At 39.9% G+C, this 24,351-nt stretch overlaps 1 protein-coding gene across 2 annotated transcripts; it reads right to left on the reverse strand.

Moving 5' to 3' along the window:
- Positions 1–6,695: 6,695 nt before the first annotated feature.
- flvcr1 (FLVCR choline and heme transporter 1) lies at positions 6,696–22,759 on the reverse strand. 2 transcript variants are annotated; one of them, XM_080882467.1, is made up of 10 exons: positions 21,114–22,758; positions 20,503–20,647; positions 19,623–19,763; positions 16,835–16,902; positions 14,598–14,701; positions 13,567–13,677; positions 13,062–13,167; positions 12,621–12,732; positions 12,428–12,495; positions 6,696–10,606 (listed from the first exon to the last, which is right to left on the reverse strand). In XM_080882467.1, the coding sequence occupies exons 1-10, from the start codon at positions 21,810–21,812 to the stop codon at positions 10,508–10,510; spliced, it is 1,653 nt and encodes a 550-aa protein (XP_080738593.1). In that variant the 5' UTR covers positions 21,813–22,758; the 3' UTR covers positions 6,696–10,507. The 2 variants fall into 2 exon arrangements, with proteins under 2 accessions (XP_080738593.1, XP_080738594.1); XM_080882468.1 differs by lacking the exon at positions 6,696–10,606 and adding an exon at positions 10,669–11,181 and having other exon boundaries at positions 21,114–22,759.
- Between the last annotated feature and the right edge of the window lie 1,592 nt (positions 22,760–24,351).

The following is a 24,351-nucleotide window of genomic DNA, read 5'->3' on the forward strand; positions in this document are numbered from 1 at the left end:
AGAAGATGAAGCATTTTCCACTAGATTATTTAATTTTTCTAGAAGTTACACATTGTACAGTGTGTTTCAGTCTTGTTCAGTATCCAAAGGTTTCATGATGTATTTGTGCAGGAACTGAGAAGCCACAAAGCACAAGAAAGAGAAAGTAAACATGATCTTTCTGAAGAATACAAATTATTTATAAAATGATAAAGAACTAAAAAGAATTATGATGACTCTTTGTTCCTGGTGAGATAAAGTTGGTGCTCTGAGCTCAGCACTGCTTTTCAGGGTCACCAAAATCAGCACGTTCACCATCAACCTGTTAAGTAGGGGAGACCGGGGATAGTTGTAACGTGGGTCAGTTGTAACACTTCCAATTTCTCCAATCAGGGCTAAGTTTCAAATGATGTGACTCATCCTGTGCATGCCCAACTCAGTTCTGCTATCACATGTGAAAAATCAGCACATTTTGTCAAACACAGACAATTTAACACGAAAAAAAGTAATTTGTATGCCAAAAAGTAAGTTTTTCTACTTTATTTCAATTTCTAATAGCATTATCTGCTTTGCAGTTAAACTCATCAAACCTAAATTATGTTATTTGTATGTCTATGGGGATATATTCTGTGTAGGTCTTTAGTGCTAATGTTTTAGCCGTTGGCTGTAATGTTAGCTAGTTCATGGCTATAGGAGTCTGGGTCAGTTGTAACAGCAACAGTCTGGGTTAGTTGTAACAATAACGCAGATGTTAAAACTTACCACACTATTACTTTAACTTATATTAAACAAGTTGGGGCAACGACATCAGCAGAGAGAGGTTCACTGGTCGCTTTTGTATATGCGGTTAATGCCATTGGCAACACAATTCCTCCACTGTTTGTGTTCCCACACATACCTTATGCAGACCACTGTGTCAGAGATGGACCAGTAGGAAGTACTGGTAGTGGAAATAAATCAGGATGGGTGCAAGAAACAGATTTCCTCATCTTTCTGAAGCACTTTGCAAACCACACCAAGGTAAGCCATGATAAAAAGTAATGGAATTGCGATGCTGGTGAACAACTAAGTGCATTCATGTGTTGAATAAACAAAGATTACATGTTAATGTTTTGTTAGTACCCTTATTTCATTGTGTTACATTTCACCCCAGGATATGTTACAACTAACCCAGACTATGGGGTTAATTGTAACATTTCACTCTTTGTGTTTGAGGCCATACCATGCAATGGGTAATTGTGCTGCAGAGAAAATAGCTGCACTATTTAATAGCCGAGACATGTAAATACTTTGCATTACATTTTGAATCCACTACCATAAAAGAGCTCCAATTTACAGACAGAAATGTCAAAAATGTTACAACTATCCCCGGTCTCCCCTACAACGCAAGTAAATCTTCAAAAACAGGTGGTGTATTAGATATTACAGACACATAAAAAATAATGCCTGTGTTGTTAATTTAGACGGTTGCTATGTTTGAACTGATATGCTTTGCTTGTTTTGTGCAAACATGATGATATTCTTTGGTTTGTTCAGGTGCCACTTTATAAACCTAAACTGTGCTGCCATATTCTTTTAAGAGACAAGAGGCTTTCTCTCCTGGCAGAACCTCCAGTGAAAGCTGTGCTTTTTCATGTTTGCTTATGCAGTTTTGTTTCATTTTTGTTAAATAAAAATGACACAGTATCAATGGCATATGTTGCTGTTCATCTGAGGTTGCACTTATCTAACTTGAAGGCCCTTTAAAGACCAGATTAGTATGCTGCTACAGTCAGTCATGTAAATGTGCTGCAGTACTGAATGATGCCACAAGGTGGTGCCTCCTCCTTATAGCAAATCCTGCAATAAGACAGGTTTGCATGTCTTTCCTGTACTAACTCATGAGAGTGTTCCTGTAACAGCAAAACTGTGAAATAAAGTCCTAGTTTCATCCAGTATTATGTTTATAGGTTTTCAAAAACTACCAAATTGTTCAAGAGGCACTTTAGATGACTCATACTGCTAACTGCTAACTTAAACTGTAAGCGTTAGCTACATTTTTAAATCAAAAAACCTACATATTTCAAGCTTCAACTCACTTTGGTGTTTTCAAGCTTTTAAAGTAGCTGGAAAAAGTAACAGAACAGCAATTAAACTGAAACGTCTGATTATTTTTGATCAGCGAACCTTATATGATGCAAATGCTGAAATAAATGCTTGATATAGGTAAAAAACATCCAAATCAAAAGGAAAGCCTTCCAAATTGATCCTGTGCTTGAAATTCTGCAGTAAAACTTATATCCTGCAGCTCTGTTAGCATTTAAATTGTCTAACCTCTGTTTCTCATAAGAGCAATGATAGCAATTATTAGGATCAGTCCTGCAATACAAAGGGCCAACATGATGTAGCTCAGAGGACACGGATCTGTGGAATCTGTGAAAAACACACGAAGGAAAATATTAATTCCTAAATTTCTTAAATTTCCTTCTTGTAACCTTATAGTCAATGTCCAGCAACATCAATGTTTTGAACATTTAGAAGCTACAGTAACAAACCAAAGCTATATGTCAAAATCAATCTGTTCTTTATCCTACCTGTGAAGACAGGTGTGTACTGAGCTTCTATCTTCACGCTGTTTTCCTTAAAAAACTGGCAGGTGTATGTTTTTCTGTGGCCTCGCTGATGTTTCACGGTCAGAAGTGAAACACACGTCCGTCCAGTGTTCGTGACACCTCTGTCAAGCAGCATCTTTCCCGTCTCATCCAGCCAGCGGATGCTGTTCTCTTCACAAGGATGGAGGTCAGAGTATCTGAACAGAGCGCACTTTAATGTGAAGTCTCCATCCCCATTTAGTGTCTGAGATGCTGAAACTGAGAGAAATAGGTGATAAACAAAGTAAATGTAATTAGGTCATCACAACTGCTCCCACATCTCAAACTAATTCTAATGTTTAACAGCTTTATGCACATTTCATTGGATTCATCAGTGAGACTTTATTCTTAAGTTGTTGTTTCTAAGGACAGCATGAATCTGAAGTGTTAAAATCCCTCAAACAAAAGCCTTTAATACATTTCATCATCCGTGTTTAGTCAAAACATTGTTTTTTTAGTTTGCTACTTTCCAGTTACTGCATGCTAAAAGTCTTCAATCCATCCAGTTTATTCCACTTTAGGGTCATGGGGACTAAAGCCCATACAATTTTTAATACACTTCAATGTATGCAGCTTCTAACTCTAAATGTTAAACGCTCCACGGCCCATCCCGAGGAAATATTGGACAAATATTGGACAAAGGCTGTTGATTATGGAGCGGCCAGGCTGGAGAAAAAGAGGAAGACCGCAGAGAAGATTCATGGATAGGTGGACATGCAGATTGCTGGTATGACAGAGGAGGATGGTAGGGAAAGGGTGAGGCAGATGATTCACTGAGGCAACCCAATTAAGGAATTAAAAGAAAGAAGAAGACACAAATACATGTAGTGTGTTTTACAGCAGAGTGTAAGTACCCACTATTCAAAATATGTAGATACACAACTGTGTCCTGGTCAGTGTTCTTGCCAGGCCGACAGCAGTAACCACCAGCGTCCTCAGCAGTGATGTTCTGGATGCCCAGGTGGCATTTACTGTGCAGACTGAGCCGGGCAGCTCGGGATGAGTTCTTCTCGATGGCCCCATTGTAAACTATGGCAGCAGTCCCAGATCGATCTTTGCTGTAAAGCCAGTGAACGACGGAGCAGCTTGAGTCAAGTGGGGCTGCGTTGTCACAGGGGAGAATGGCATCATGCCCCGATTTGTAATAAAGGTAGAAGTATCTTACACCAATGCCCGCTGTGAAGAAATAAACATGTTTACCTTTCTACTCATTTCTTTTATAATTCTAATGGAATAATCCATGTAACCTATTCAACCTAATGCTTTGAAACATGTATAATAATCATAAATCAAATTATATTGTGTTCTGTATTTTCGCCATATTTTTATCATTTGGGTTATTTTTTCCTTTTAATTTTAAATGAACAGCCAAATGCCTCAAACTGAATTCTCCACACCAATAAATCATGCTCATATCCTTCTAATGATCTGTCATAATGAAACTGTTTTAAATAAAAACAATAATAATCTTCACATTTTGGCCTAGAAAATTGTTAGAGAATCACATAGACATAAATATGGAGTGTGTTTCATAGGATCAGTTTGGGAAAGAATCAGTCAGTAGGAGGTTCTAAATATCACTAGCAAATCAAGTTCGCTCAGGTCATTGTACTCACTTGTCAGGATATTTAGATACACAGTTGTAAGCAGTGCATTGTTGTCCCCAGGCCGACAGTAGTAAACACCAGAGTCCTTCAAAGTGATGCTTTTGATGCCCAGGAAGCAGTTACTGTACAGACTCAGCCTGGCGGCTTGGGCTGTTTTCTCAATGATGTTTCCATTGTGAACCACCTCTGTAGTCCAAGGTAGCTCTCGGCTGTGAAACCAGCTAACGATGGAGCATGTTGAATCCAAAGGGGGTGCGTTGTCACAGGGGAGAATGGCATCATCTCCAAGTCGGTAATTAAGAGTGATGTATGCTTGAATGCTTGATGTACTGATGCATACTGCAAAGAAAAAAGATGTGTTTATTCTAGTCTACCCAATTATCAAGATGAGGAAGGCACCATGACTCAATAGTAACGGGACAAAGGAACATAATTTAAAATATATTTTTAACAGTTTCATGAAAGAATTTTGCAGACAGTGACTGGAAAACATGGACATGGACATTGTGGGTCTCCGCATTCACTTTTGAATTTAATAACTTGAAAATATGCTCTTTTGTGGCTCTTGGGTTTTGAAGAATACTACATTTCTTTGATTTGAGAAACTCTGGGGTTTCCTAAACTTGCACTGAGCCTTATATTTAAGAAAATACGAAAATAAAATACAAATGAATTCATCGGTGTTGGAGTACAGAGCCATAAGTACTAACTTTTTTGTGTCTTTTTCTAAAAAATTGTGAACGAACTGTATTTCTCTCTTAACCTCCTAGAACCTGGCGTCCACATATGTGGACATCACTATTTGGGTTATTTAGACCAAAATACTCAATTTTGCTCTACAAGGGCCTGATATCCACTTACAAGGACATTATACTGCTACTGTTCTATTGAAATTTTTATCCTCATATGTGGCTCTCATTTTTCTTAGAAAAAAAAAAATCTGGTAATTCTTGTTTTTACATTCATCGGGTCCCAATCAGCCCAAATATCAAAGAGAAATTAAAAAGCATGCCGTGGAAGAGTTCGGGTCTTAGGAAGTTAAAACAACGTTTAAAAGATCAAAGCTTTGAGTTTTTCTAATAGTTTTTCTTCCTTCAGCTGCTTTATATTCAACTGGAATGAACAGTCAGTGAAAGAATATGCACTGTGAGATCCAGGGTAAGATCCCTAGTACACTTTATGCTTTAAGTCAAGTGATCTATGATATCTAAAAACCCTTTACATTCTATTGTCAACCGAATTCAATGGAATTCTTCTAATTATGATCCAAAACCTAAAAATATACTTTACATGTTGGTATTTCTTTTTTTCCACATGGCAACAACAATCAATTAAAATGTATATATTTCATCGCAACATAGATAACAGAACCAAGAAAAGAAAATCGGAATAATTACCTTCAAACGGAAGCATAAAAATCAGGATTATTACAGGTTCTTGCATCTCGCAGGCTCGAAATGGGCTTCCTGGTACACAAGTGATAGTGTTTCCTGTTGATGGTTGTATTTATGAGTAAAGAATTGTGTAACAGCACCAACTCATCAGCCAAAAATAGGTTGAAAGGGCATGTTATAAGACCACTGACATTGGTCACTTTGGAGTTTTTGAATGCGTTTCCTGTCTTGGTTTGACTTTTATACCTTTCTTGGTAAGTACTGATACTGCAAGCCACATTCACCAATACATAAACCAACACCCTCTTTGGAAAATGTACACACATACACAAGGATAGTCCTTCCCAGCTATCGTAGGATGGGGGCCAGGACAGGTCGCCACTCTGACGCAGGGCTATCACAGAGACAGACAACTATTCACGCCTATGGCCTTTTTAAGATCCCCAATTAGCCAAGTACCCAGAGAGAACCCACACAAACATGAGGAGAACAAGTAAACTGCACACAGAAACCAGTGCTAACCACTGCACCACTGTGCTGTTATATGCACCTAATTCTTATTTATTAAAGTCATTAAAGGCTTACATACTACAATCATGGCATCCTGGAAAGAGAGCAGTTCAAAGAAATTGTTAAAAGTCCAGAATTAACAGGAAATTCTTGCTCAGGATGAGTTTTTATAAACTTGTGACCGCAGCTGTAACCATCTATGGTATAACACAGGTACAAAGTCACCGCCTACTGATCAGTTCTCTGGAAAACAGTGTCACAGTTCCTGGAAGAACCCTCCTACCTCAGTATGCTATTTTTATGCAGTGTCTTATAAAGTATTTGTCTTTCTCTGGTAAATATCCGTAATACATTCTTACAACCTCATACTATCAAACTGCCCACAGCTTCAAACAAAAACTTTCCTCTGTCGCTCGCACGCAACTTATTTTGTCTGTTACTTTCAGTCTAACTCACTTTCAGGTAAATGAACTTATAGGTAGATCAGCTTGATTGTTCACTTCTGGGTTTACTTATTGAGTCGAGAAAAAGTCTGTAAGAACAAATATGTTACAGTAAAATGCTTTTATTGACAGTGAAGAAAAACAAGATATTTTCTTGGTGTTTCTTATTTTAAGTTTCACTTGTCTGGATAACAAGTTCTTTGAAAATAAAAGCTACTTTTGGCTACTGTGCTATTTCTTTGAAAATATTCAACAATAATTGGCATTGAGATTTACAATATACATCCTTGTTTCACGGGTAAGTGACATTATTCATATTTTTGTTACAGTCAAAACAGAATTCTCTACAAAGACCCAAAACAAGAAAAAATCCGGTAAAAGTTTTATGTACATCTCTTGTATCCATCCACAGATAAAAAAAATAGTCCTCCACATTTGCAAAAATTCAAATTTTTAACCAGTTTTCTTTATTTTTAACTTTTGGCTGACCATTTGAGAGAATACCAGTGAGCTAGGGGCTCAATGCAGTGCGATGTGCAGCAGCTTGTTTTGGTCTATTTAGCCTTTAAAGATTAAACTTGTGTGGGAGAACAAAAAGTCGCAAACTACCCTCAACTACTTGATTTTTACATGTCAGAAAACAGAAACTGTCAATCATGCAAAAGCATTAAAAACATCTGCTGCATAAAAACTGTTTCTAATGCTGATATAAAATAGCCACTAAATCCAGTGACCCAGTTAATGCAAACAGTATCCCCAAGACAAAGGAAGCATATAATGCTTTACTGATTTCACATAATTTATTTCCATGAAGAAATGTTCAAAACTGGATGTTGACAGTGTAAAATATGAAAATATGAAATACTTTTACCCCAGAGGCTGAAGTCTTTTCAGACTACAAGGCCATGTTATTCACCACCTCATCATTGTAATTGTTAAGTGCTGTTTTCTGTAACATACTCACAGGAAAATAAATAGACTGAAAATAAATAAAATCAAATTATATTCCAGATAAAACCTTTTAGTAGTTTATAAAAATGACAAACATCAGTGAGTCAGAAAAAGTAAAAAAACAAAACATATCTTGATTAACAAGAAGCCAGAAAACAGGAAAAATGCATAAAATAAAAGTATTTTAAAGATTCTGAGAAAAAAGAAAGGTTTAACGGAGGATTTAACAGTTGTTTGGAGAAATACCCTACCATCTCAAAGGTAAGGGTATAAAAAAGTAAAATGTTTGAGGTTGTGGTATCAATATGTAATTGTCAATCAATATTTATTTACTTACAAATTCCAGAAAAACAAAGAGACCCTGTCAACTGACATGAATCCTCTTGGAGTGAAGAGTTGGTGAGATTGCAGCAGAAAGCAGAAAAATAAATGTTTATACCAAAAAATCTTGCACATAGGAGGAAGACAAACGCTCTCTTTCTACATCTTTTCAGTTCTTAGCTGAATTAAAAGAACACAAGAATGGACAGGTAAATGTCTGTGATGGTGAGCCCGATTTTTTTAAGCCCTCCTACCGATCAAGTATGAGGAGTAGCCATAACAAATTAGCCCTAAGGTTGACAAGTGCGGCACATCTACTGAAGAGGCCACCTGGTGCATATGATTTGTTGTGCTTTGTTGCATCCTATTTAGTACATTTGTAATGAGACTTACTCAATAAGTCTGTTATTTATTCTAATTTACAATTTTTAAGTAAAAATAGAATCGAAGTCTGACTTCATGCATTTCACATTATAGACCAGGACTTATGAGGTCAAAATAAGTGAAAACAAATGTGTTTCTTACAAGGTTTACGAGCTTGGACACAAACATGAAACAAGGCTACGTGTCAGCTAAGACCAAAGTATCTGCGTTTATGCAAGACTTTAAAAGGAAAAAGAAAAACTTTTATGGATACAGTAGGAATATTAAACTGAGAATATTCAGATGTCAAACTTTTGTGCTTCTCCTGTCCACTCTGCTTTCCTCGTCCCACAAACGGCAGCTCGACCAGCCATGACATGCATAACGGATAGAGTTAAAACTGAAATCATGTATTTCAGAAAAAGGCCTAAAGTTGTGCCTGTGTTTAAAATTGTGCGCTGAACTGTGCGCTACATTCTGTTTGGTCCAAATTTGGAAAACACTGCAGCACATTCCACTTGTCACATATTTATGAGTTCCACAATCTGTTTTATTGAGCGATATTACCGCCGAGTTACCATGTCATCAGCTTTCGCCTTCCCTCCAAATGATAACTAAACTATTTGCTCTTTGTGACTGCATGTGTTCACATTAGGATATGATTGTGTGCGTCTCTATAAAAAGAGCTTCTAAGATCAAGTGTTCTGATCCTACACTATCTTTGTGTGTAAACAGAAGAAAGAAGGTACAATGCTCAGGGATTATTCATTTCCTTAACTATTGAACCTTTTTGGGGGGGACGTAGCAAGTAGGTGCATTCAGTCACCATGAAATGTCACTGGAGCTTTAAATGTGTCCAGCAAAACAGCACACATCTATACACAATGCTGCGGTAAAAAGAAACTACAGTTAAACGCAATGAGGTCTTCATGGTGATTTTTAGACATCATCTAGCAAAGAAGTGCAATTCCTTGATTGGCCACTTGCCATTGGCGCAAAAAACGAGTCATTTCCCAGAGACGCCCATGTTGAAATGCCCAAATTCAGCATGACATGAAAATAACATATTTACAAGAAACAGCTGGGCGAAGCTAATTTCTCCCACCATGACAACTAAACTAGAGCTGAGTTTCTTTTTAGCTATAACCATCCATCTGGATAAAGTTAAAGGCTTAAAGTGAGGGTGTGGCTCCTTTATTTCACAGGTGTGCCACACAGGCAAGTAACTTTCTGCCAGGCCCCTCGACTATGGAACCAGCTCTAGTTTGGATTTGGGAGACAGACACTATCTCTACTTTTAAGATTAGGTTTAAAACTTTCCTTTTTGCTAAAGCATATAGTTAGGACTGGACCAGGTGACCCTGAATCCTTACTTACTTATGCTAAAATAGGCATAGGCTACTGGGGGATTCCCATGATGCATTGAGTGTTTCTTCTTCAGTCACCTTTCTCACTCACTATGTGTTAATAGACTTCTCTGCATTATACTAGTCATCATACTAGTTATTAATCTCTGGCTCGCTTCCACAACATGCTTTTTACCCTGTCTTCCTTCTCTCTCCCCAACCAGCCGCAGCAGATGGCCCCGCCCCTCCTGAGCTTGGTTCTGCTGGAGGTTTCTTCCTGTTAAAAGCAAGTTTTTCCTTCCCACTATCGCCAAAGTGCTTGCTCATAGAGGGTCATATGATTGTTGGGTTTCGCTTTGTATGTATAAATTTAGGGTCTACCTCATAATATAAAGCGCCTTGAGGCGACTGTTGTTGTGATTTAGCGCTGTATAAATAAAATGTCATTGAACTGAATCTTTTAAACCAACTTCCCTAAATTGACGTCTCCATTGTGCCGATGCTTTGTGAAAGACTTTTAATGGCTGTCTGTGTGGAAAAGCCCATCCAAGCTGTCCGTGAAACTTAAATATTCATTATTATTTTCATAATTTGAAGTCTTTTACTTGGAACTATTTAGGATCAGTGTTTGTGGACCTGTGCACTTTATGGATGCAGTTTGCTAACAAAAGTTAGCTGAGCCCTAGCTAGCACCCCACCCTCTCATCTAAATATGGTCACTTCTGACTCCAAAAGAAACACGGCGTGGCAGCTTCCAAATTGCTAATGCTGAGGTTTCAAACTGTGGGTTGGTGATGTCACAGTGCCTACATCCTCACGCCCGGCGCCTTCAACTTTCCAAGTTTTAAGGAGGAGATTTTTGGCAACAAAAAGCAGGTACTGCTGTAGGTATTTGATGCCAACTTGTTTCCCACGGGAGCAGGGAGATAGTCTCACTTGTTTGTGATTGTGTGACTTGGCAGGTCACAGTGAGGTTTCACGAGAGAAGCTGACTGAGGGCTCCATCTTGTCTCCATTGGATTTCTTTTCTGAAGGGCAGTCTCCAGGACAATCAGTAGTAAGCTGGGACACAAACAAGAAATCAAAATGAACTGTAATGTAATTAATCAGACTTGATGCACACATCTCTTTTTGGGCTTTTTCTAGTAACTGCCAAATAACCCACAAAAGAACAACTCCTGTGACTCTTGTAACTATAAGATATTTCTGTCATGATCCTGGGTCTGCTGACCCAGCGTTTTGTGTTTAGTTTATGTAGCCTTCAGGTTTCCTAAGTTCATCATAATCATGCCTAGGTGTTTCTAGTTATTTTCCCCTCGTGTTTCCACTATGTTAAGTCTCCCCTGCTTTTCATGTATTTCATGTCTGTGGCTTATGTTGTCAGTTCAGGTTGTCATGTCTATATCTCACTGTGTTTCCTGTTTTATTGTGAAGAGGTCTGGTGTGTCTGTGTTCATCATGTTCAGTTACTCTCCCCCTGTGACGTAATTATGTTTATGTGTCAGCTGGGTTCCCATGTGTTGCCACTTCCCTCATTATCCTCCTGTGTCCATTTAGTCTGTGTGTTCTCAGTCATTCTTTGTCAGGTCGTCCGTTGTACTGCTCCGTTGTTTCCTATGTCTCCGCTCCAGGTATCCCTGTCAGTTTGTTATGTTTAGAGTTTTGTATGTTTCGTTTTAGTTCACCCAGTTTAGGTCATTGTTTAGTTTTCATCGATTCCCTATTATTTTGTACCCTCATTTCTTGCCTTAATAAACGGCTTGTTTTGTTATTCACATCTCATTTTGGTCTGCGCTTGAGTCCTTCCCTGCAACATACGGTCTGCCCTAGCCAGACCGTGACAATTTCCTTATTTACATCTCTTCTCATGGTTTTAGGTTTTTCTGAGCTGTGGATTTCAGAAATGTGGCAATTCAGGGTTTTATCCAAATCCAGCATTACTCTTTATGTAATTTATTATCTACTATTTGTAGATTTTGTGTGATTAAATCTCTGTTCTGATTGAAGCTGGCACAGTCCTGTTCTCTATTTAGCACCTACTAAAACGTTATTCTTAACACTGCCACCAGATGGCACCAATAAAAACATGCAGGCATTACTTGTGACCCCTGAAGCAAAGGAACAGTTGGACAAATCATTTTTGCTATTTTATTTTTTGCATTTATTAAATTGTGGTAACCTCATAACCTACAAAAGATTGTGTGAACCATTTTTTTTTTAAAAAAAACTTCAAACGTGATAAAAGCAACGAAGGAGAGCCTGAATAAACTCGCTTCAACTGTGGCTCAGCAGGATGGTGGGAAGGTGGTCTATCAACTGAATGGAGAGTCCTTAAACAGATTTAAAGGCCTGGCTTGTCTAAAGGGTTTTAAGCAAAATGATTAGAAACAACCAGCTGGCAGCAAGATAATGTGCGAAAGATAGGGTTTTAAAGCCTTGTCTGCTTAGAGGACAATTTGCAAGGCTAAATGCCAGAACAGAAACAAAAAGAGACTCAATGTTCAGGGAAAGTAGAGAAAGGTTCAAGAATCTGTCACCTCTGAAGGTCACATTAAAATATCACACAAAGAGACACTCAAACTAAATACAGTCAGCTGTACAGGACACAGAAAGCCAACAACATAATGTAAAAGAGATATTTTGAAAGGTGCCTGTGAATGGTTTCCATTTACTATCAATTATTGCTACTTTTCTGCCATTACAATAAAAATATAATTTTTATTTTCTGTAAGCGTGTGAATTTACATTTGTTTGTTTCCGGATAAAGACTCTACTTTCAAGAGGCAAAGAACTTTATTAGGTTACATTTTATAATACTAATATTTTATTTTACTGTTTAGCTAAACTGTTTAATCTAGTTGAAACATTCCTGGAAGGACTTACCGCTTTCAGGTGATTGCTGTCTGCTCCCATGTTCACATTGTGTCTTTTCAGTTCTGATTTGATTAAGGCTGAAAACAAAACATCATGAAATATTAGAAATCTAATATTTCATTTAATGAACACATGAACACATAGTGACATCCATATAACCCCCCCCCCCACACACACACACACACACACACACACTGCTTACCTGTAAGAATTATTCCCAGGAAGATCCAGGCACAGAGAAAGAGATTTCCAGACAGTGGGCCATGGTCTGTGGTCAGTTTTCCCTGAATCAGAGTGAAAATAATCCCAAATATCTGCAAGATAAGTAAACACCCACATAGCATGTTAGCAACAATTGCTAATAAAGTACATTACATCCTTAAAAAACATTCCAGTCTCTGATCACTGGCAAAGTGATAAGAAGATGTGGAAAATTTGTAGCCAAAAGGTATAAAATGAAAAATAATATTTAGCTTCTTTAAATAAATGCTTCAGATAAAAAAAATGTTTTATTATTAGAGGAATCAAAAGCTGTTTGGAGAAAGAGGTCCAATCTTATGTTTTCTTACTGCAGATGTGGCCCATAGTGCAAATAGAAGGCGCTCCTTAAGTATGAGAAAGTGTTGCACAGCTTCTGGAGTACCTGAGCAAAGGCATTGAGGAGTCCTGATGATGTTCCCTCAGACTCAGGGTAGGTGATCTCCACTCCAAACTCAAAGCCCAGTGGCAAGTAACCTGTCATGAAGAACCTGAAACACAGAAGTCACAGAAACGAGGTTTAGAGTCAAAACAAAATCCAATGACCTGATCTACATAATGTGCAAGAATATGTATTTTCATTTGGTATTTACATGTAAACATCGGCACTGTATCTCCCTAGGGGTGGGGTGTGTTTCAACAAAAAACACTGAAAGATGTGTGGCCTGCAAACAAGCTAATTTAACGTACTAGCATCAGCAACAGAGCCTGCAAAATGAAAAGCAGCTAATCAGTTTGTAACTGAGATCTGTATACTCAGTTTAAAAGGAAGGTAAAGCCTGTTCTCTGTTGGTTTGTTTGTTGTTGTTATTAAATAATATAACTATAACACTAAATATATTCTATGTATATATATTTCTTTAATGCTTCTTAAGAACAGCTGGACCTACCCCAGGACTCCAGCAGTGACAAAGACCAAGTGGATGTTTTTGAGGTCCAGAGTGAAGGTGAAGACCAACATGCCCACAAACGACAGGATGTACACGATCAGTGTGGTGATCCTGTGAAAAAGCAACAGCGCGAACATGAGAGCCCCCGTACTATGGTCACCAAGCACAAACACAGCCTTCATACTTCTCAACATATCAAACTGTTTTTTCTCCCACACAGACCAAAACAAACTGACAAAAACTATGAGAAAACATTAAAATAGAGCTTTAATTGCAGAAACTGAATCATGGCCAAAGTGGCAGGTGTTTGACTGCTTTAATTTACTGTACCTGCCCTCCTGGCTGAGGGATTACCACTCTTTGTGTCAGACATATGAAACAACTCTGATATCCCTCTATATGATCAAAAGTATGCAGCCTGGTCTTAGCTGTCATGAAGGGGAATCTTACTGCTACAGTTCACAATAATATTTTAGTAATGTTATGTCAGCTCTCTGGGGAGGGTTTTTTCCTGTCTCAACCTTAAAATGCTTCCTCCGTTGGTTCAGAGCCTGTTCTCAAACACATTCAAAAGTGCTGAATGTGAAATAGACCTTATAATTCAAGCAAATGCTGCTGTGGCAGTGTCCAGTGAGCAGAGGAGGCTGCCATAGCATGCCATAGCATGCCATAGCAGTTATTATACACTGCAGTGTATAATAACCGCTGAAAAAACACTTTTCACTTTTCAGCAATATGTCTCAGTTTTTCTTAAATCAATCAACCTTTTGTAATATCCCTCAGAAACACACTGGCACAGCTCCTTGGTTTAACAGTCTTACTTCAGTGTCCTTTGGCAGATCAAAGGTAATGTCTTTGTTATTAGGAAGTCTTTCTGCCTTTAATGGATCACCGTTCTTAAAGATGTGCAAAATACACTAATATTTCTGCCATCCAGAAACCATCCTGCAGGCTGATGGGTCATATTTTTGACACCAGCCTATAACATAAACTATATCTATAGCTTGTGTAAGTGTGTAAGTGTCGCTTACTTGTACAACTTTGTGCGGTCCAGCCAAAGGCCACAGAGGATAGATCCAACCATCCCAGCAACAACCAAAGTCAAACCGATTCTACCAGCATTCAACTCCTGGTTCTGAGGAGAGGAGAGGAGAGGAGACGAGAGAAGAGGAGAGGAGAGGAGAGGAGAGGAGAGGAGAGGAGAGGAGAGGAGAGGAGAGGAGAGGAGAGGAGAGGAGAGGAGAGGAGAGGAGAGGTTACAAGAGCCACAGTGCAGACAGCTGATTCAAAGGCATTAGCCTCCGTTTAAACTTATCTCAGTTGCAGGTGGAGATTAAAAAAAAGTCACATGTTTTGTCAGTATGATGGCTGTTAATTGGAGGCTGGGGGGAGGGGGGTCAGAGGTTTAAAATGCTTCTGGTGGGAGAGGGCTGCAAAGTCATCTAACAGTTTAGCCAAGAGACGGAGACTTTTTTAAGGTCATGTAAGGTTGAGGATCTGTGTGTGTGTGTGTGTGTGTGTGTGTGTGTGTGTGTGTGTGTGTGTGTGTGTGTGTGTGTGTGTGTGTGTGTGTATTGCTGAGACAAGCAGCAGCTGAATGAGCATCAGCTTTTCCATCACTCAGTGTGTGTACAGTGTCTGATGGCGACAGAGAAAAAAAGACATGAGTCTTTCAAAGTGACTGAATCAGCCCGCTCTCTGTTGATTTAGCTTTGTGTGTGTGTGTGTGTGTGTGTGTGTGTGTGTGTGTGTGTGTGTGTGTGTGTGTGTGTGTGTGTGTGTGTGTGTGTGTGTGTGTGTTATGGTGGGATGCAGGCATGCATGAAAGCAGCTAATGAACTCAGAGCCATAGACAATAACCTCGTGTCTCATCGCAGCCGTCACAAGTTGCTCTGTTCTTTGCTTTCTCAATAACCTCTGTATATTTCTCCCTCTCAGCCTCTCCATCCACTCTGCAGTTTTCTAACACCTGTTTTATCTGCATTTTACATTCACCAGAGTAACATAAATGACACAAACATGGTTTACAGTGGTCGAAGTGGAGCAGCTGGTGCACATATGTGCTGACAGAGTAACAATTTTCCACTATGATGACAGTATTTTACCCACATTGCGTCCACACTCACGCTCTTTTCATCATAACCTTTAAGAACATGAGGGTCAAATCAAAGAGAAACAGTGAACTGAAGGCTTCACTTTGCCCTTTGGCTCAAAATACAGTACACACAGAACTGCAGCTGCTGATATTAAAGTGCAATATCAGATGGTTTTATGTGTAATTTAAGCGTTTTTTATGCTTAAAGAGTCTATTGAGTTCTGTGTTGTAGAGGTTGGAAATCGGTATATATATTAGACACTTGTATGCAAGGAGGAGAGATGTTTAGCTTTGTTGACTGTCACCAGTTATTGTTTGGGTTATTTTTAAAAGCATTTATGTCTCACATTCATGACTCCCCAACTTTGGTCTCTAGGTGGCTTTTACTTGTTTCTTGAAGTCTCAAAAGCATCAAAACAAAAACAGATGCATCACAGTTATTAGCCTAAGTAAAAAAGCCAGATAAACATGAATAAAGTTAGTAGGTTGTGTGGTATTACTTAACATCTTGCTATATAAGAAAACGGAGTTATCTTACCAATAAGTAAGTAAGCATGTTGATTGCAAGTTTCCAGCGCTTTTACCAAACGAAAGAGCTTCTTAACATCAAAAGTATCAGAATAAGTAAGATGGAAATTTCAAACCAGTGGGTTTCCAGAGTTATTGGGCTTGATCTTGTGCAAACATCAAAATGTCTGCACAAGATTTATTAATATGTTTATTAGTATATCAAACTAGTGAGCAATCCATTGACCAGTTTAATGACACCAGAACCAATCAACCTGATCAAAATTACAAAACTGTGAAGATCGTCATGAGCTAAGAGCTCAGAATAACGATTACTATGTTAATTATTAATAACAACCTCTTCACAATCAGATCAACTTGATTGTGATGAGTGTTTGTAGTCATGGATGTCTGCTACATTATTGTACTGTAATGTGTAACAGCGGTTAGCACTAACTGCCTCACATGCTCTGTGGGGCCTCTCTGTGTGGAGTCTGTTTGCTCTCCCTGTTCCTGCTTTGGTTTGCCTCCGGGTGCTATGGATAACTCCCAGTCCCAAAATATGCATGTTATGTTAACTGGCATTTCTAAAATGACCTCGTGATACTCATAACTTCTCCAGAGTCATCTTGCCCAGTCTCAGCTGGGACGGATGGATGATTTTACCTCATAACAGGCCATGATCATCTGGTTGAGAAGTGTTGAGACAGAGTAGAAGGAGCCAGTCATTATACCTGCAGACAGACAGCAAAGGCAAAGGTGAGCACAGTTTTGCATTTAGCTTAAAATTGAAATAATCCATGAGGATTATGACTGAGCTAGAATTGGATGTTTATAATTATAAATAATAAATAATAAGTATAATTCTGAATGTAAACACCCAAAGCAGACATTAAAATAAGAACCAAACAGTAAAAGTAGCATTAGTAGTAGTGATGTACTGTAAATTGATGTTATAGCTCTTCTTTCATTGAGCCTCTGAGACCCCCAAAAAAAGCAAAATATCAAAGTTTTTGATATTTATTTATTTTTATATAATATAAGTATTGTAGTTGAAAGAAATATGTGACAGTAAAATAAAAAAAATATTTATTTTTAGTCCTATGTAAAGGACATCTGGTCTTGCTTGACTGCAGAATGGTTTAATGTAATGATATTGTTTTCATTTTTGTGTGGGTTTCTGGTAAAATGTATTTTTATTTCATGGACATCAACAGTTAGGTGAAGGTAACATGTCTGAAGACTAAAACATGATTTTAACAAAGAAGTTTTAGCTTAAACTTCGTTCTGCACACCTGATTATCACTAAGGTTGTTAGGTCATATCTCCCACTGATCATGTGTGACATGACAGAGTGATATGAGTGACGCAGAAAGGATTTCACTCAGAATTGTGAAAGGGGACTCAGACTTAGTGCTGTCAGGAGACGAGGTAGAGAAGGGCCAGACAGCAAAACAGGAAAGCTCAGAGGAGGGAATACTAACTTTTGAGGAAATGACTATACCTGAAGTTTATTACTGATACGAAGTGTTGTGTATGTTAGGCTGAAGTTGTGGGATTTGGTTTCTCTGGCACAAAGTGGAGAACAGGACATCTCCTCAGCTACTGATGTAGCACTGATGTAGTCCTGTTGCAGTCCGTTTAAGAGAGGTCTCACCTTCCAGAGGGCATTATTGTTTTCCCCTCAGAGCCAACCTTTAATGTACTTTTAGCAAATGTATTACTAATGACAGAAATCAAAAAAAGTTTTTAATGTAAGCTAAATTTTAGCTCATTATGCATTCTACATTTATGTGTGTGTGTGTGTGTGTGTGTGTGTGTGTGTGTGTGTGTGTGTGTGTGTGTGTGTGTGTGTGTGTGTGTGTGTGTGTTTAGTGTACACATTGTAATCCCAAAAAGCTTTAAAGCCCTGGGTTACAAATTGCTTCTTACCCATAACGGTGCTGTCACTTTTTCTCTGCTCAGGCTCTGCAACAACTTGTACAGCCTCCTCTGCACTTTCACTATCTTGCTCTAATTCCTACCCTCCTCCACTTCCTCTTCTGACTACAATAGGTCTGATTCTCCTTCTACAATTCTGAGCAAAATCCTTTCTACCTCACTCTTTCCTCAGCTTCCTGAAGGAGGGACGTAGGTTGACACCAAGAGTTAGCAAGTCATTTATCCACGTACACTGCCAAGGACACGGAATACCCTTTGTTTTAAAAGGGTAAAACTGATGTATATTTCTGAAATCCTACTAAACTTAATTAACGCACCCCATATCGAAGAAACAATCTGATATGATTTTAGAAAATATGTGATCTGTTAGCCCAACCCTCAGATAGGATGCATCACTACAAAGCCCACAATGTCCTCTTGCCAGTGCAGTAGGACTCATGTAGGGTGCATACTTTGTGCTTGATGCAGAGGCCTCAGACTGATTTCACTCACAAAGCACAAGAATGAATTGCTGCAACTTTAGAAGTTAATGTTTATTTGATGGAAAATTACTAAATGCACAGCTCTGTTTGTGTGTGTGTGTATGTGTGTGTGTGTGTGTGTGTGTGTGTGTGTGTGTGTGTGTGTGTGTGTGTGTGTGTGTGTGTGTGTGTGTGTTAGATTAGCCTTTATTGTCTCCTTTAGGGGAAAATTGTCTTGGACAAATGAGGAAAACACATCATGTAAGATAACAGTTTGATACCCTGTACCTTTTTCTTGAGGGTTTCAACTCATACTCTTTATAAAGGATGTGATTTATACCCTCAGTGATTTTCAGACAATGTTTTATTAATGACTCTTCAAATATCACCTGGAGAGAAGATGAAGTGAGCATCCCAGTTATCATTAGCATATCCAGTTATTATTATTTAAGTATCCCAGTGCTGCTCTTTTTAGAACAAATCGCCCCAAGCATCTTGAAATTTACACACTAGCAAAAAAAGGTTATGAAATTCAACCTTGGTGCCACAGTGTTTGTTTAATGGAGCTTATCAAAGGTGAGACAGCGGTCAGCCGTTTTCTAAGAATGCAGAAACAGAGGTGTGCATAGAGAAGTAATTCTAGCATAAAAAGAAAGCATACCAAATGAAAGAAAATATGTGTAGCAGTACTGTGGGTAATGCTGCTATCTGGAGTAACTTTATAGTGATAAGGTTGTGACATTGTAATGATAATCTGTATAGGTGATAATGGTGGGTGAGAAGAAGTTGCTACTATTCATCATGATGATAACAGCATAGGCCGTAAGTCCGGATAACATAGGTAATGATCGTAGTATTACGCAATCTTTACTGGACTCCTGCTTCATATCATATCAAATAATTGGAGGAAATATCAGGGCTGAATATGCTGAGTGTGGCCAGGGTTTGTTTTGACTAATGGTAATGTATTAGATCTGCTGACCTGAAAGAGTCTCCAAAATGTTACCAAAAATAAAGACAAACAATGTAAAAGTCAGGTGTTTTACACTTGCCATAGGTGATGAGGAGCAGGACAAAGGCTTTATTCTTCACCAGGTTGAGGATGGACTGTTTGTAAGAGTAATCTTCAGGAGGGGAGTCTGGTAAGACAGCCTGTGCTTGACTGGGAGGGAGAGGAGGTCTGTCTTTTATGACTGTGGAAAAGGCAGAAACAGTGAAGTCATGGACCTTTTATGTGAGAAGAAAATAAATCAGAGCCTCTGTGAGCATACAAGAACCAGAAAAGTTAGGAAATTATTGATATGTGGTATCAAATGTAAATAATACACATCTGCGTACATACAGCCCACATTTTGAATTATAAACTATTTATTTAGATTATTTTTGACTCAATTCAAGTATGAGGTTAAATCAGAGATTTGTTATAGAGTCTGAGGTAGTTTCAGGAAGTCAGCTGCCAAAACCAGGAGTTCCTGAAATTACTGCAATGGAACTTTGATAATATGTCAACTCTTGATTGGCTCGTTTTAAACCAGCTGCAGTTTCAACACTGTGTGTTTACATACGGTGTCATAGATATTTAAAGACACCTACTATTAACCCCACTTTACAGAATGATGCAGAATCTTAATCTCAAACCCAATTCATGATCCTGAACTGGATGCTTAGTGTTTTTTAGAATATTTACAATAATCTTAGTCTCAAGAAGACAACCTGGCCCTTAGATGCACAAAAGCTTGCACACCTGTGTACCTGGAAGCAGAGGTGTGCCAGTGTTCTTTGTACCTGCAGGCCTCTGTACACATGTACACAACAGAAGTCTGAGTTTGAGCACCACTCCCTGGCAACTGAAACATTTGGCAGTACCAAGAAAACGTATGCTGCTTTGCATAATGTAAGCCAGCGTGCGACTGTGTGATATTAAATGTGTACCTATCACTGCCAGGACGAAGAGGACCGTGGAGACGGCAGCTGTACCGTAGAACATAATCATGATGTTGTGACCTGTGAGTTCAACATTATCAGGGGTGTTAGGAACCAAAACAGGAGGCAACAAGAAGCCAATGGCTGTCCCCAACTACAAATAAAAGGCACAGGAAGAGAGAGAAGAAGAGATTATTTACTTACACAAATATTACTATTGCTAAACTGAGCATATAAAGAGCTGATAATCTGGTGATGATAGTGTTGTCCATTAGTTGGCTGTGGCTAAGAAATTATTTTTCATCTACTATAGGCCTATTCTTAGGTTTTATTAGTCCTAGTATGTTCCACTGGTCCCTAGTTTTTCTAATTTCTCTATTTCTAGTAATGAAAATGTTGGAATTTAGACTGTTCGTTCGTGGGTACAATGATTTTTGGGGGGTCAATAATTGTCAGTGAGTTCTTGGCTGTTATTATTGTATTTGTTGTTCATTTGCTGTAAAAACTTTGAATGATCACTAAAATAGAATCACGTCTCTATTCCCCCCTGACTCGGTCTGCTCACTAAACTCCACACAAACCTAACCTATCAATAATCTGTGACACGCGCACGCGCTGACCTGATTTCCGAGCACTGCCGTGGCGCACGCAGTGGAAACCTCTCGGGGTCCGAACCACACCGAAGCCACGCGGGAAGGCAGGCCGAGGATGAACACCTGCGCCACGGAGCAGATGACCTGCGCGGTGACGGTGACTGCGAACAGCTGGGGGTTCACGCTCGCGCATTTCAGCCAGGCGCCGGCGCAGTTGAGGCCGGCGCCCAGCAGGGCCGTTAAGCGCAGACCCTTTCGGTCCAGCAGCCAGGTGGCGGGGAAGATGAGCGGCACGTAGGCCACCATGTAGACGATGGAGAGCCAGTCCACCTTGTCGTTGGTCACCCCGTAGTACTGCGTGAACACGTTGGTGATAATGCTGTACTGGATCCACTGGAAGGCGTTCACGAGGGAGTACAGGCTGAAAACGGCCAGCACGGCGAACCGGCGGGCGTACACCCTGGTCTCCAGCCTTTTCTCTTCCTCCTCCTCGCCTTCTCCTCCTCCTCCTCCGTTAGGTAGCATCACCTCTCTTTCATCAGGCGGAGCTTCCTTGTCCTCCTCCAGCTCCTGCGCGCGCTTTGAGATTGTCTCCCCGGCCCCGCCCGCGTGCACCGCTTCGTTTGGCCGTTCCTCGTCCTCTGGCTCCTTCCTGCCGACCGTGATGTCGTCAGGTGCGCCGGTACCCGCGCGCAGATGCTCCTGCACGAGCTCACCGGCGACCATGATGCGTGTTCGCAGCCTTTTGCTCTTTTTGCGCGATGCTGAGTCCAGAGATGATCGACTGAGGCGAGCTGAGCAGGAAACAGAGAGGTTTCCTCATTTGGTTACCGGTGAAAAAGAAGGCTGAGCTGCAGATGACTGAAATATGAACAACTGCTGACTACATATCCTTAAATATGAAAATACTCGAACACTCAACACTCCTTAGAAAACAATACCCGGCTTCTGTCAAACAGCGTGCTGCTCCCGGTCTGACACACTTGATTCTCTCTCTCTCTCTCTCCCTGTCTGGTGGTTTCAATACGTCTCTCTACCTTTTAAGCCGACTCTGACACAAAGCCTTTCGATAACGATGAGCCAATAGCAGAGCAGCATGAGCTTGTAGTAGTATCTAGTAGTGCTGCCTGTCTGGGCGTATGTGTGAATGGTAACCGTGGAAGCTCTGATGCACACGTAAAGAAAAGTCTCTGCTAGGAAGTCAAAACGAGTCAGTTTCGTCACTAAATCATCTTCTCTTTAATCTGCTTTCTAATACCAAAAAAGTAACGCGAGATCATTTAAATGTTTGTGGATGTTAGACTGTTTCTAATTTCTACCAAATTAGATGAGTGAGTTATTTTCATGTAATCTGTGCTTCTTGTGAGATCTCTCGGTACCATAGTCAGCGGCTCCTAGAAACACGGCCTTAAACTGTCAGACTCTCCCGTGGAAACAGCTCAGTTTGGGAGCAATAGACACACCCTCTACTTTTAGAGCCCTGCTTTAAACAAAGTAGAGGCTGCTTTGTTTAAAGCAGGGCTGGAGCAGGCACGCTTGACTCACCTGATATTTATGCTGTTGTATGCCCAGGGTGCTGGGAGACTTCCCATGATGCACTAAGCATTTCCTTCTTTTTCTTTTTACTCCTGCTGCTAATATGCCACTACTCTATGCGACTAATGTTTGGCCACTCTCTCGTGGATTTTATGTTTACACTGTTGTTGCATCTTCAAAAAATAAAAATACAATAACTGAGCCTTACACCGGGGTATCGTTGCACTGGTTTACTGAACCTTACTTTCAGGGCATGTACAGAACATGAGCATCCATTTTTCTACTGCCTCCTACAGGACACACTCTTCTTCCACTTCCTTACACATTAATGTAACACAGAACTAATACTGCCTCTCCTGGCATTACCATTGTAACAACACATTCATTCTGTTTCTTTCAGAAGATTAACAGGAACTTAGGATGTAGGTATCTATGAATAATAACTATTATGTATACTCATATTTATATAACCACTTATTTCTTGCGATACCACATCTCCTCCCCCCTTAAGTCAACAACTCCCTTGACTTACAAAATAACTGTTTATCTAAAGAATGCTTAACAAACAATCAACATGTAATTAAGGTAACCATACAACCATACAACTGTACATAGGTTTCCATGTTTCTCTTTTTTTTTTTTCTAACTAGGAAGGTACGTCCTTCCTGTGAGATCAGAGCGCATTGTTGCTCTATTTCTGGAAGATCTCACACTACTTAACAAAGTCCTTTAAAGTCTCTGGTGGACGTCTCTCTCTCTGGGAACGTCGCAACACGGGTGTCCCTGAGGAGTCTCCGGGAGCTGGAGTCTCCGGAGCATAAGGCAACTCCATTGCCGGAGGTTGTGGCGATGTGTCCAACTCTGATGGCAAGCAGCACTCAGGCACTGATTCTTTGTCAAGCAATGGCTCCACCTCCCTGTCTGGTGTACTGGGAACAGTGTCAGCCACTCTTGCTCTCACCTGATCCACATGCCGCTTCACAGTTTGACCTGATCCAATGGTAACAATGTAAGACACTGGACCCGATGCTCTCACAATGACTGCGGGAATCCACTTCGGGCCATAGGAGTAGTTTCTGATGAAGACCTTGTCTCCTGGTGTGAAACTTCTCAGTCTTTTCTTGGTGTCATGATTTTCTTTCTGTTTCGATTGTTTGTGCTGCACTTTTGTTTTCACATCAGGCATGAGCAAGTCCAAAACTGATCTGAGTCTCCGTGACATCATCAACTCTGCAGGTGATAAACCAGTAGTGGCATGCGGTGTGATGCGATAACTGAACAGAAATCGGGACAGTCTGGTTTGCAAGGTATCACCTTTGACTTTCTTCATCCCCTCCTTAAAGGTCTGGACCGCCCTCTCAGCCAGCCCATTTGAAGAAGGGTGGAAAGGTGCTGATCTTACATGGTCAATTCCATTCTGCTTCATGAATGACTCAAATTCAGCACTTGTGAAGCATGTTCCGTTGTCTGAAACTAACATTTTAGGTAGTCCAAACACACTGAAACTCTGGCGCAGTTTCTCTATAGTTACCTGTGATGTAGAGGATTTCACAGGGTAAATGTCCATCCACTTGGAATGAGCATCCACAATGATTAGAAACATCTCCCCGAGGAAAGGCCCTGCATAGTCCACATGGATTCTGGACCATGGTGACTCCGGCCACTCCCAAGGGTGTAATGGTGCAGTAGGTGGTGACTTGGAGTGTTTCTGACACTCCTCACATGCCTG

The sequence above is a fragment of the Rhamphochromis sp. 'chilingali' genome, assembly GCF_963969265.1.
Source record: "Rhamphochromis sp. 'chilingali' genome assembly, chromosome: 5".
Classification (NCBI taxonomy): domain Eukaryota; kingdom Metazoa; phylum Chordata; class Actinopteri; order Cichliformes; family Cichlidae; genus Rhamphochromis; species Rhamphochromis sp. 'chilingali'.

Coding starts and splice junctions, on each gene's coding strand:
- flvcr1 (XM_080882467.1), bottom strand. CDS start 21,812: ATGGTCGCCGGTGAGCTCGTGCAGGAGCATCTGCGCGCGGGTACCGGC. Junction 12,496..12,620: donor CCTGGGAATAATTCTTACAG/GTAAGCAGTGTG, acceptor TTTTGTTTTCAG/CCTTAATCAAATCAGAACTG. Junction 10,607..12,427: donor ACAGCAATCACCTGAAAGCG/GTAAGTCCTTCC, acceptor TTTGTGTCCCAG/CTTACTACTGATTGTCCTGG.